This window comes from Hemibagrus wyckioides, linkage group LG26 (genome assembly GCF_019097595.1).
Source record: "Hemibagrus wyckioides isolate EC202008001 linkage group LG26, SWU_Hwy_1.0, whole genome shotgun sequence".
NCBI classification, from domain to species: Eukaryota; Metazoa; Chordata; class Actinopteri; order Siluriformes; family Bagridae; genus Hemibagrus; species Hemibagrus wyckioides.
In genome coordinates this window covers 1,483,917-1,496,416 of record NC_080735.1, presented here as the reverse complement: position 1 = coordinate 1,496,416, position 12,500 = coordinate 1,483,917, and the positions used below count along the sequence as shown (strand labels likewise).

General features: G+C 43.7%; 2 protein-coding genes across 2 annotated transcripts in view; both read right to left on the bottom strand.

Moving 5' to 3' along the window:
- Positions 1-4,101, bottom strand: part of si:ch211-14k19.8 (mucin-2) — a 15,147-nt gene extending 11,046 nt beyond the window's left edge. Inside the window, exons 1-2 of the mRNA XM_058380920.1 lie at positions 3,842-4,101; positions 78-2,453 (exon numbers count right to left, since the gene is read on the bottom strand). Of these exons, the coding sequence (XP_058236903.1) occupies positions 78-2,453; positions 3,842-3,884 (2,419 nt within the window). The 5' untranslated portion in view covers positions 3,885-4,101. The remainder of the gene's footprint in view (positions 1-77; positions 2,454-3,841) is intronic.
- Positions 4,102-6,878: 2,777 nt separating this feature from the next.
- ndufab1a (NADH:ubiquinone oxidoreductase subunit AB1a) lies at positions 6,879-10,045 on the bottom strand. Its single transcript, XM_058381152.1, has 5 exons — positions 9,846-10,045; positions 8,585-8,701; positions 7,865-7,952; positions 7,194-7,302; positions 6,879-7,080 (listed from the first exon to the last, which is right to left on the bottom strand). The coding sequence occupies exons 1-4, from the start codon at positions 10,002-10,004 to the stop codon at positions 7,211-7,213; spliced, it is 456 nt and encodes a 151-aa protein (XP_058237135.1). The 5' UTR covers positions 10,005-10,045; the 3' UTR covers positions 6,879-7,080; positions 7,194-7,210.
- Positions 10,046-12,500: the final 2,455 nt, after the last annotated feature.

The following is a 12,500-nucleotide window of genomic DNA, read 5'->3' as shown; positions in this document are numbered from 1 at the left end:
TAACAGTAACTCCACCTGAAGGGTTTTATTCCTGCCTTAATTAACGGAGTGATCTGTGAGTGATTGTAATGACGTACGCTTGATGATTGCTGGTTGGTCGTCCATGATGAAGACCCGCCCCTTGTGTGACCGGTCTTTGTCAGTTTTCCTAGTGAACGTGCGATGCCAAGACGTTTGATTGGTCAGAGGGGATAAAGGTGTGTGTGTTCCAGCCTGAGTGTTTGTGTGCACTTGTTGTGTTGTTGTTGTTGTTGTGTCTGGCTGCTGGATGATCTTGCTTGTAGCAAGATGGTTCGGAATTCTCGTCTCAGCCTGTCTGGTCGTCGTCTGAGTGGTGTGAAGGTTAGTCGATGGTCTGTTGGTGGTAACTGTGTCGAAGGTGTGCGTCAGCGGAGATGTGAGACGTGATGGTATAACAGCAGGAGTCGGAGGGGTGAGACGTGACGGTGGTGTAACAGCAGGACTCGGAGTGGTCAGACGTGACGGTGGTCTAACAGCAGGACTCGGAGTGGTCAGACGTGACGGTGGTGTAACAACAGGACTCGGAGTGGTCAGACGTGACGGTGGTGTAACAGCAGGACTCGGAGTGGTCAGACGTGACGGTGGTGTAACAGCAGGACTCGGAGTGGTCAGACGTGACGGTGGTGTAACAGCAGGACTCGGAGTGGTCAGACGTGACGGTGGTGTAACAGCAGGACTCGGAGTGGTCAGATGTGACGGTGGTCTAACAGCAGGACTCGGAGTACTCAGACATGGCGGTGGTGTAACAGCAGGACTCGGAGTGGTCACTGTCACAGGATCGTTCCTAGATGTTGATGGAGCGTGATGTGTGACCGTCATTGGTCGAGAGTCAGTGCTCAGAGCTGTCACATGAGGCAGAGTATTTAAATCTGATGTAAGAGTGTTCATTTCTGTGATCACATTAGTGCTATCGTTATCGGTTCGCGTCTGTAATTCAGACACAGGGATAGAGTTTGTGTCCGTTGTTTCATATGGAACTGTGATTGGACCGAGCGTGGTGGTCAGATTATTCTGTTGGGTCTTGGTACAGCAGCTGGTCTGCACTGTGGAAGGGTTACTGGGATCACCCTGACTCAGTGTGTTAGGTGAAGGTGAAGCTGATGTAGAGATGAAGTCCCGTCCTGTCGGTGTAACGGAGCTCGAGCGTGAATCCGAGTGTGTAGGAAGAGACGTGTGTGTGTGTGTGTGCCAGTCACTCATCTGTTGGTCAGTGGTTTGTACTGTAGCGTATTGGGTGTGGACGGTGTGTGAAGCTTGTGCAGGAGCTGACTGAGTCTGTGTGTTTGGGGAACTGGTGTAATACGGAGTGTGTGAGTAATACTCCATCCTTTTCCTGTTTACCGTAGATACATTTCCTGAATCGTCAGGAAGTGTTGCTGTATCCATCTGACGAGATGAAAGAGAAGCTGGAGGAGTGTCAGTCATGGTGCTCACATCATCAAAAAGCGACGAGGCTGTATGACCAGACAGGTTTTTGTTAATATGAGTCGATCGAGGTATGCGGTTCGTTCGGCCCACCCCTGTTTCCCCTGTGTCTGTGTACACTGATGACCTCACTGCACCGTCACTTAGATACGTGACACTGTTGGACTCGGAGAGCTCGGGATCCGACACGGAGTCGTTTAGAAAGACATCAGTAACAGACAAACCTGGGTAGTTTGGGTTTCTGTGATTTGTTTGAGGAAGACTATTAGTCCAGAAAGTTTCGCTCGAACGCTGAGCCGCAGTCTGTCCCTCATTGGCTGGGAATGATGATGACATCACTGAAGTGTCACGTCCATCGGGGACATTGCGAAATCCGTGCGATTCAGACATCTCGAGTTCTGTTGCTGTAGCTCTATTTCCATGAGTGGTTGAATGAGACTGACTGACCACGGGTGCTGATGACATCACGGTGATGTCATTACTGTGAAAGATTTTTGAGTCAAGTGCAGTGAGTACATCAGGGAGAAGTAAAGGCGTGTCCGTGTCGTGGCGAATATCCGAGTGCACTGCTGTGGTATGTGGAAGCGTGTTTGCACCCGTATTTGAATCAGTGCTCGTGGCTGTGGTCAGTGTGTGACCAGAAAGTCCTGGCCATTGTGTTTCAGCACTGGAGTCTTGTTCCTTTTCTGTAAACGAGAGCCTGGAATCAGTGAGCGAGTGCGTAGCTGTGTGAGCGAGGTCAGAGATCACGCTTCCAGCTTTATCCTGTCCATTGTGTGTGCTTTCCTGTGGAACAAAGTGGAATCTGGTCTTATCACCCAATCCAGAGTGGCCTCCACCCTGACGTACACTCACCGTCTGGAGCGTGTGCGCATTCCTGACCCCAAAAACGTCCAGGAGGTGGGTCACACCGGTGGAACCGTCCCGAGAGGGAGACGCAAGGTCACTGCTGGAGTCCAGGTATGGAATCTGAGATGGATCAGGATCCTCCTCTGATGTGTTCAGTCCTGGGAAACAATAACACACACACACACACACACACACACAGGCATGGAAACAGGAATTTCTTGAACACTTCAAGGGCAGAGAATTTCAACCCTGAAGGAAGTTTTAACGGTCTCAAAAGTCAATGCGGTGAAGTTCTCTCTGAAACCTTAAATCATTTCCCACTTTATAAACCTCGGACGATTGTTTTATACAGAAATTTAATCAGTCTTCAATAAAATCTTTCAGTCTTTCTCCACGCTCCACTCCTCTGTCCTTCTGCTACCTGAAGACATCACCTTCACGCCCGTCTCCTCCACTACACCACACTGCTGTCCGATTTTCTCCTGACCGGTGTGACCCTGTCTATCTGAATGATCTGAATCCAGAGGCTGTGTGTAGATAATCCACATACTGGTCAGTTTCTGATCACTGGTCACTACATCGCTGCATGTTTTGGGTTTAGTGAAGAGAATCAACTCTCACTTCTCATCACTCATATCTACAGGCACGCAAATATATATTTATTATTAATCTGGAGCTCCATTAGGGACAACGATGATGATCTCTGAGGTCAGGCAGCTTTATATGGACGATCACAGTAATAGATGATAAGACATTTTAGCCGGCATTGTAGCCTCAAGAACCATTAAATCAAATCTGAAAATAGTTTATAATTCATTATCATTAGTCTAATAGACTTTAATTAGTCTAAATAAAAAAAGCACTGTAGCTGAACTGAATAAACTCTAACACCTACAACAAGCTAGCTAGATATTCCTTTAACGCTAGCCCTGATGATTCATCAACAACTTCCTCCTCTCTATAATAAATACCTTATGGTTTCCATGGTAACGGCTCACACACAGGGAGACACACATTCTAAGCTGTGGAGAGACCGACAGAGAAATCCGTGTGGATGTGGAAGGAGTCTCCAGTGTCAGTGGAATGGAAGGAGAAGTTTACTCTTTCAGTCTGTAACATATCTACAGTTTTCACCTCCTGTGTGTATCATTAACTTAAAGACAGAGACTGAAGACATGCTGTGAGGGCCGAACGAGCGTTTATAACTGCTGTAAGTGACATCATCATGACTGGGAATAAACCAGTGTGATGAATTAATGAAGATTAAACTGGAGTATTGTGGAGTAAAGCACTGGGACGTGTTCTGTCCTGATTTACTCCTGATATTATCTCTATACTTTAAATTAATGATGTTTACATGAATAAACTTACATTTCTCTTGATGAAAGTATATTTAAAGTCATAATATCTGATCAGAGGAATGTGGATGAATGAATAATTCAGCATGAACAGTGGGAACATGTCTAGAAATGGTCGGATTTCTAACAGACAGAGGGAGTTTCAGCTTCTAAATATCAGAAAGTAAAGGAGAAATAAATCAGCTTACCTGTTATAAAAGTAAACACCAAGGAAAAGTGAAAAAGTCGCATTTTGTGACAGGAAACATTCCCTCTTAGTGCGCGAGCGTCTTCCTGTCTTCAGCTCTCTCGGGATTCCTCGGGAAACATTTCTAACACACACATCTTTATTTTATTAGATTATTTTAGTGGCCGCTAGTTAGCTGTCCGCCTGCTCGCTCTCTCTCTCTCTCTCTCTCTCTCTCTCTCTTCAGAAACAGAAACGCCTCACTGTTCTGTTCTCCGCGCGCGCGACCCCAAACCCTGTCGACAGCAGAGACGCGCGCACGCGCACCCCTTCGAGCTCCGAGCACTCGCTCGCGCGCCGCCATCTGACTTCAATTAAGCGACTCTCAAACATTCACTTTAAAATCAGAACTCACGCGCTTACGGAAAGTCCACGTGCTCTTTAAACATACATTTATTTATTTATTTATTTTCATATCAGCTGGTAAATATTTACACTTTTCGTTTATTTTCGTCTGATTTCTACACACGCGTTCAGGATTCCACACAGAGGTCATTTAATGTCACGTGACTAATGTTTTATTTTAATTGATTTTTTATGCGCTGTTTTTTATGCGTGTGATTTCTTGTTAGTTGGTGTTCACGTGATTTTTACGCAATTATTTATTTATTTATTTATTTATTTACTTTTATATTAGCTTATTTTTAATGTTCATATCAGCTTATTTATTTATTTTCATACCAGCTTATTTATTTATTTATGTTTATTTATTTTTTATATCAGCTATTTATTTATTTATGTTCATATTTTAAAAATATACATTTTTTTAATTTCCTTTTTTTCGTCTGATTTCTACACACGCGTCCAGGACTCCACACAGGGGTCATTTAATGTCACGTGTCCGGTGTATTTTATTTGTATTGATTTTTCCGTGACACTGAGTTAGCCGGTGTTCACGTGATTTTTAAACAATTTATTCTCAAAAATCTTACACATCACTCAGTAATGTTCACGTGAGATTTGTACCAGTCTTTTATTTTACTCCTGATTTTATTACATTCAAAAGATTAATTTATATTCATGCATGTTTATAGGATTAATTTTTTTCACGTGTTATTTTATTATTATTATTATATTAATACAGCGCACGTGATCAACATTACCTCTACTTTATCTCCATATCATGATTTCTCATTCAGAGTTTTATACAGAAATGTTTGGGTTCTGTTCCCAAACACACATATGGAGATGCCTTAAGTCACACACACACAAACACAAACACACACACACACAGAGGGAGAGAGTGTGTTTTCTGGCACTTCAAAAGGAAAGGTTAATCACACACACACACACACACTCCTGAAAGACTCGTTAGAGGAATCCTGCAGCTTCTGTGAGTCTGATCTTCAGCCTGAAGCTCCACCTGGACCACAGCATTACACTAGTCAGAGTTCAGAGTTGCTCAGGATGTAAAATCCCAGTCTGATCTCCTGTTCCATCAGATTCCTCCAGGACAAGTCTACACAGGTTTAGGTGTCTTGTTCACTGCAGGATGAAGGGAGTGAAGGAGTGAACATGAGACACCTTTTAAATAAACACAGCAGACTTCCTTCATTTGAAATAAACACATGGTGATAAATCTGTAATGAAGCTGCTTACACACACGCGGACAAAACTGTTGGTGCCCACAATAAAAACCCACAGTGGTCAGTGAAGTAACCTGGAACTTATCATAAAAAAATAAAAATGTACTGAATAATGGACTAATGAAAATCAGACACTGGACACCATGACCCCAAACAGCACAGTGACCACTCCACAAGTCTGAAGACAGCAGTGATGCTAATTACAGGACATACTTTCGTTAAACGTGTCCCTATGGTCAAATTATGTTCTAGGGCTAGCATCATGTTTGTCCAGGTCAGTTTCATTAGATTTTTTTTAATGTTTCTATTGAACCACAACTCAAAAGAAATGTCTGATTTTTATTTCTTATTACTTTTATCAGTTTCAAGTTATTTCAGTGACCAGTGTGGGGTTTTTCTTTCTTTAATGGAAGAGTAACAGCTTTGTCCACGTGTGTCTGATCTAACAAAACTCCGTCATTAGATCTGCTTGTTTTATAAATCTATGTTCATGTAAAGGTTTATCAGCTCAATTCCATTTTATTTATTGACAATGTGCTGTGAAGAGCTAGATGGATCAGTTATCTGATCTCAGACACGTGCACGAGTGACCGATGAGGAGAAAACATGTCAGCGACGGGGCAGAGGTCCAGTGTCCAGAACCTGAGACGATTTAGAGTCAAACTTTTTATTAATCAATACAGTGAGGGAGGAAAAGAGAGGATGTTTTTGGACTTTTAGAATATTTATAGAAATACAATATCCATAATTCAGTTCTGATCCTAAGCGTAGGTATAACATTATGACCACCTGCCTAATATTGTGTTGGCCAATGCAAAAACAGCCCTGACCCGTCCTGCACTGTGTATTCTGACCCCTTTCTATCAGAACCAGCATTAACTTCTTCAGCAGTTTGATCAACAGTAGCTCGTCTGTTGGATCGGATCACACGGTCCAGCCTTCTCTCCCCACGTCCATCAGTGAGCCTTGACCGCCCATGACCCTGTCACCGGTTCACCACTGTTCCTTACTTGGACCACTTTTGATAGATACTGACCACTGCAGACCGGGAACACCCCACAAGAGCTGCAGTTTTGGAGATGCTCTGATCCAGTGGTCTAGCCATCACAATTTGGTCCTTCATCAAACTCGCTCAAGTCCTTACACTTGTCCATTTTTCCTGCTTCTAACATCAACTTTGAGGACAAAATGTTGACTTGCTGCCTAATATATCCCACCCACTAACAGGTGCCATGATGAGATCACCAGTCATTCACTTCACCTGGTCATAATGTTATGGCTGATCAGTGTAATGTAAACAGTATTGGGGTCTGTTTTCAAAATTTCATCAAACTCTATTTCTATCCTTTTATTCTTCATCTATGAAATGAAGTGAGGAGGAAATAAAAGTGAGGAACGCTCCTGGAATCTACATCAGGGATGTAAAGAGACTTTAATAATTAACAATAAAGAACGATAAATGGTATCCAAACATCCTGCAGCAGGAAGCTGAGATCCTGCCAAACACCAGTGAAGTCCAGGGCAGGATTAAAGAGGTTTACAGCTGAACACAAAACACACAGGAGACGGCTCTGCAGTGACCGTCACGGACGCCGCTCCGCACGCCGCTTCGTACCTGAAACACACCCAGAGGGAGAAGAGAGATGAAGTGAAGCTCTGACGCTGGACAGACGAACAGACAGACGTATGAAGAGTGAGACGATTCTGATGGACAGCATCACAACTCACAGTGAAGGATAAACGGATCATTCATAGACGTCCTTCTTATCTGCGATGTACTGAACAATTTCATCAGGGGTCATCAGCTTCTCCGCTTCAGCATCAGGAATCTCGAAACCTGCACACGCACACATGCGAACACACGCGCGCGAACACACACGCGCGCGAACACACACGCGCGCGAACACACACGCGCGCGAACACACACGCGCGCGAACACACACGCGCGCGAACACACACACACGCGAACACACACACACGCGAACACACACACACGCGAACACACACACACGCGAACACACACACACGCGAACACACACACGCGAACACACACACGCGAACACACACACGCGAACACACACACACGCGAACACACACACGCGAACACACACACGCGCGAACACACACACGCGAACACACACACGCGCGAACACACACACGCGCGAACACACACACGCGCGAACACACACACGCGCGAACACACACGTGGGAAGAGCAGAGCGGCCATCGTTACCCAAATGTCCACTCTGTTACATTATTAATCAAAAATATTAATAATATTAATTTATTAATCAATATTAATTAATTATCAATTACAGAATTAATCAACCCCTCCTGACCAATCAGGAGTCCAGAACTCTGCAGCAGCTCTGTTTGTGAAATGAAAAACCAGTACGAACCAAATTCATCCTCCATGGCCATGATGATCTCCACTTGGTCCAGACTGTCCAGTCCCAAATCCTTCATGAAGTGAGATGAGACCTGAAGCTAAGAGAGAAACACGGTGGTGTCAGTAATCAGCAACAAACAAACAAACAAACACGCACACAGGAGCCATTAATGACCAGGAAGTTCCAGGACTAATGACCAGGAATCTCCAGGACTAAGGACCAGGAAGATCCAGGACTAATGACCAGGAAGATCCAGGACTAATGACCAGGAAGATCCAGGACTAATGACCAGGAAGATCCAGGACTAATGACCAGGAAGGTCCAGGACTAATGACCAGGAAGATCCAGGATTTCTCTCTGTGAGGGTTTCCTCTGGGTTCTCCAGTCTCTTCCCTCCTTCCAATATCATGAATCAGCTACACTGTTAAGAAATTGTGACCTCCAATAGTTCACACATTCTCTCTCTCACACACACACACACACACACACACACACACGTTCACACACACACGTTCACACACACACGTTCACACACACACATTCACACACAGGTGTAGGGGGTTCCACAGTGTTGGAGGTATGAAGATACTCGTCACACTCAGATGTTTTTAGTGAATTGTGTAAACTACACTGATGTTTCAGGAGGGACAGTTCAGGGGGGTGAATACTTTTGCACACACACAGTAAGTCCTGCAGAAGGCTGCTGACCTGCTGACCAGGACTCTTTACCTGCTCGGGGTTAATCTTGTCGTACAGCTTGAGGACGTAGAGCACGCGGTCTCGGATAGACTCCAGGGTTAAAGGTGGAAGGTCACCGTACCACCGCCACTGTATCCTGGCGGGGGTCTTAGGGGAGAGAGACGGACAGTTAACACGTGCGGGTCAGTCGTCTGACTCTGTGTCCAGCTGAAACACTGCACTCATTAAACTAAAAAGATTAATTAAACATTAAAAGATTCAGGCTGAAGGTTAAATCGTGGGTGAGATTGTGATCATTGTGGTCATCTTTATTTACATCCATGAGGTCAAGAATAACTCGAAAAGATGTCCTGGACACGGCACTTATATTTATATAACGTGAAAATTGCCCACACGTGACAGATAGTGGACTTAACGTTAACGTTGCGGGGGTGTTCACACGTCACGTGATCATTTCTACAGTCATTCTTTTCTATAGAGAACCCCCGCTGGGGTGAGTGAAGGGTGAGTGGTACCTCAGTAGTTAAGGTGTTGGACTAATGATCAGAAGGTTGTGAGTTTGAACCCCAGGACCACCAAGCTGCTCTGTTGGGCCCCTGAGCAAGGCCCTTAACCCTCAACTGCTCAGTATAATAAAATAAAAATAATAATGAAATGCATCGTAAGTTGCTCTGGATGAAGTCGTCTACCAAATACCAGAAATGTGAAGTTTAGAGGAAGGAGTCTCCAGTTTCAGTCTCTCTGGAACAGACTTTCTCTTCAGTCTAAAACTAGAGCATTCTCGGGAAGGAAGTCGCTTTAAACATGTTGAGAAATATAACATAAAACACCTATAAATATAAAAATATAAACAATGCTGGATGATGCGACACAAACAGGATTACAATCAGAGAATGAATTTAAGTTAAATGTGAACTCATAGAAAGCTTTTAATGCTCTGAAATTAAAGGATTATTAAGGATAAGAACAGTGAGACAGAAACATGAATAAATATAAACAAAAGTGTAAATATGATAAAGATGTGTTTGTGTGTCGGAGTAAACAGACTGAACTGTAGCAGTGCTAGTTAGCTAGTTAGCATGGTGCATTATGTGATGAAGTGGTTCATTTTAGCCGTGTATAAGATAATAAGAGAGTGTGTGTGTGTGTGTGTGTGTGTGTGTGTGTGTGTGTGTGTGTGTGTGTGTGTGTGTGTGTGTGTGTGTGTATCTGTGTTTATAGTGGAGCTGTTCCTGAGCGCGCGCGCGGAGGTCACTGCCTGTCGGTCACCGGGAGAGAAACACACACTGACCTGCGCGAGCAGCGGCTTGTGTCCGGCCGCCAGGTGAGAGAATACTCGGTCACGGCTGAGAGGAAGAGCCGCGGTCACCGCGGAGACATCACACCGGTTAAACACCACCGCGCCGCGGCTCAGTGACCGGACACACCGGGAGAGGACGCGCGCCGCCATCTTTCACCCGCTCTCCGTCCCACAATGCAACACAACCTGCTTCTGCTCTTCTTCTGTGGTGTTTTAAAGAGCACTGCAGCGCCGCTTGTGATGCCTTACTGACACCTATCGAGCTGGAGGATAACACACACACACACACACACACACACACACACACACACACACACACACACACAATTCTAACACAGAGTGTGTAAATAACTTCTACAAATCTGTGCAGATTATATAAATGATGCATGAAACACACATGATTAATAAATAACACTGTTTATATAACATTTATAACGGTTCAGTATTCACCATTCCGGATACTGAGCCGTTATTAATTCTTCATTAATACCATTAACATTTTTATATTCATGCTAAAATAAATCCAAATCATTTCACAGCACTTATTAGTTATTATTCGAGAGCTTTTCTAACCGAGTCACGTCAAGGATTCATCATTCGTTACAGAAAGTGAACACTAGGGGGCGCGCTGTTACAGGAAAATCATCACACCCCTCCAGAAACGCTTCATTTCTCTCACACCACAACAATCTTATTAGGGCCCGAGCACCGAAGGAGCAAGGCCAGAGGCCAGAGGCCAGAGGCCAGAGGCCAGAGGCCAGAGGCCAGAGGCCAGAGGCCAGAGGCCAGAGGCCTTGCACCGTAGGAGCAGAAGCCCTGTTGTTTTCGTTAGAATTTTATATTTGTTTTTGTTTTTTTTTCTCAACCTTTCGGGGTATTTTGGACCCCTTAACATGCTCAAAAACTCTTGAATCAGCAGACAGGTTGGAATCTGCGGCCATTATGACGTCACCGTGGCTCGGCCCTGGGCGTGGCACACACCCGTTACAGCGCCCCCTGGAACATCTTGCTGCATAGCTGATACACACTTACACGTATCCATGTAGAACTTGGTACAGACTTAGATCTCATTGAACTGAACAACTTTCACACTGCATGTCATTAAGGCTGATCCACAGGAAGTGAGGTATTTTGAGTTGTTTGCAAAACGCACCCAAGGGAATTGATACAACCGCCACCAAACCCAGGCTAATATGATCTCAAGACACTGATACAACCGCCACCAAACCCAGGCTAATATGATCTCAAGACATTATTATAACCGCCACCAAACCCAGGCTAATATGATCTCAGACACTGATACAACCGCCACCAAACCCAGGCTAATATGATCTCAAGACATTATTATAACCGCCACCAAACCCAGGCTAATATGATCTCAAGACACTGATACAACCGCCACCAAACCCAGGCTAATATGATCTCAAGACATTATTATAACCGCCACCAAACCCAGGCTAATATGATCTCAAGACATTATTATAACCGCCACCAAACCCAGGCTAATATGATCTCAAGACACTGATACAACCGCCACCAAACCCAGGCTAATATGATCTCAAGACACTGATACAACCGCCACCAAACCCAGGCTAATATGATCTCAAGACATTATTATAACCGCCACCAAACCCAGGCTAATATGATCTCAAGACACTGATACAACCGCCACCAAACCCAGGCTAATATGATCTCAAGACACTGATACAACCGCCACCAAACCCAGGCTAATATGATCTCAAGACATTATTATAACCGCCACCAAACCCAGGCTAATATGATCTCAAGACATTATTATAACCGCCACCAAACCCAGGCTAATATGATCTCGACACTGATAATGTAAGTCGATGAGGAATTTTTGATCTCAAACGGTTCAGCCGTGAGAAGCCCTTAAACTTATGGCGAATAAAACGAAACAGGAAGTGGCTAATAACTTCTGTGTACATTAAGTGATCTACATGAAACCTTAGGATTATGTTAAGCATTGAAAGCTGATCACACGGACATGACTACTGTCAGTGTCAGTCATAGCGCCACCAACTGGCAGCAGGAAGTGTGTCAGTTTTTGAAGCCTCTAATGTTTTCCCTTCCTTTCACCTGATTTGGTTGAAAATCAGTGAGAATAATGTCAGGACATGGCTGATGTCAAACTGTGAAGGAATTTGTGATATTTTGAATGATGTTGCTATGGTGAGGACATAATAGAAAAATATTAATGTTCTTATATCTTAACAGTGGAAAGCCCTAATGTTTCAAAAAAAAAATTACATAGAAAGAACACCTGGTTGTGATTCTGCTTAGTTTCATGATGTTGTGACGCTCAAACGGCTCAAAACAAATTTTTACATTTATCAGTCCATTGCCTGGACATGGTTTTGGCCTGACTCCTGCAGTACTAGACTCTGTCCACTAGAGGCTCTTATCCCGTTATTTTAATTTTTTTTACAATAGTGCTTCATTTTCACAATTCATATATAAAGAGTCAACCAAAAAATGTATACACACTTCAGGAAAAGAAAAATAGTATGACGTAAATAATATTAGTATAATATTAATAATATTATCATATAAATCAATCTATAACGTATAGCAATAAATTTAGTAATAAAATATTAATAAAAATTTTTGTATAAAAAAATTTCT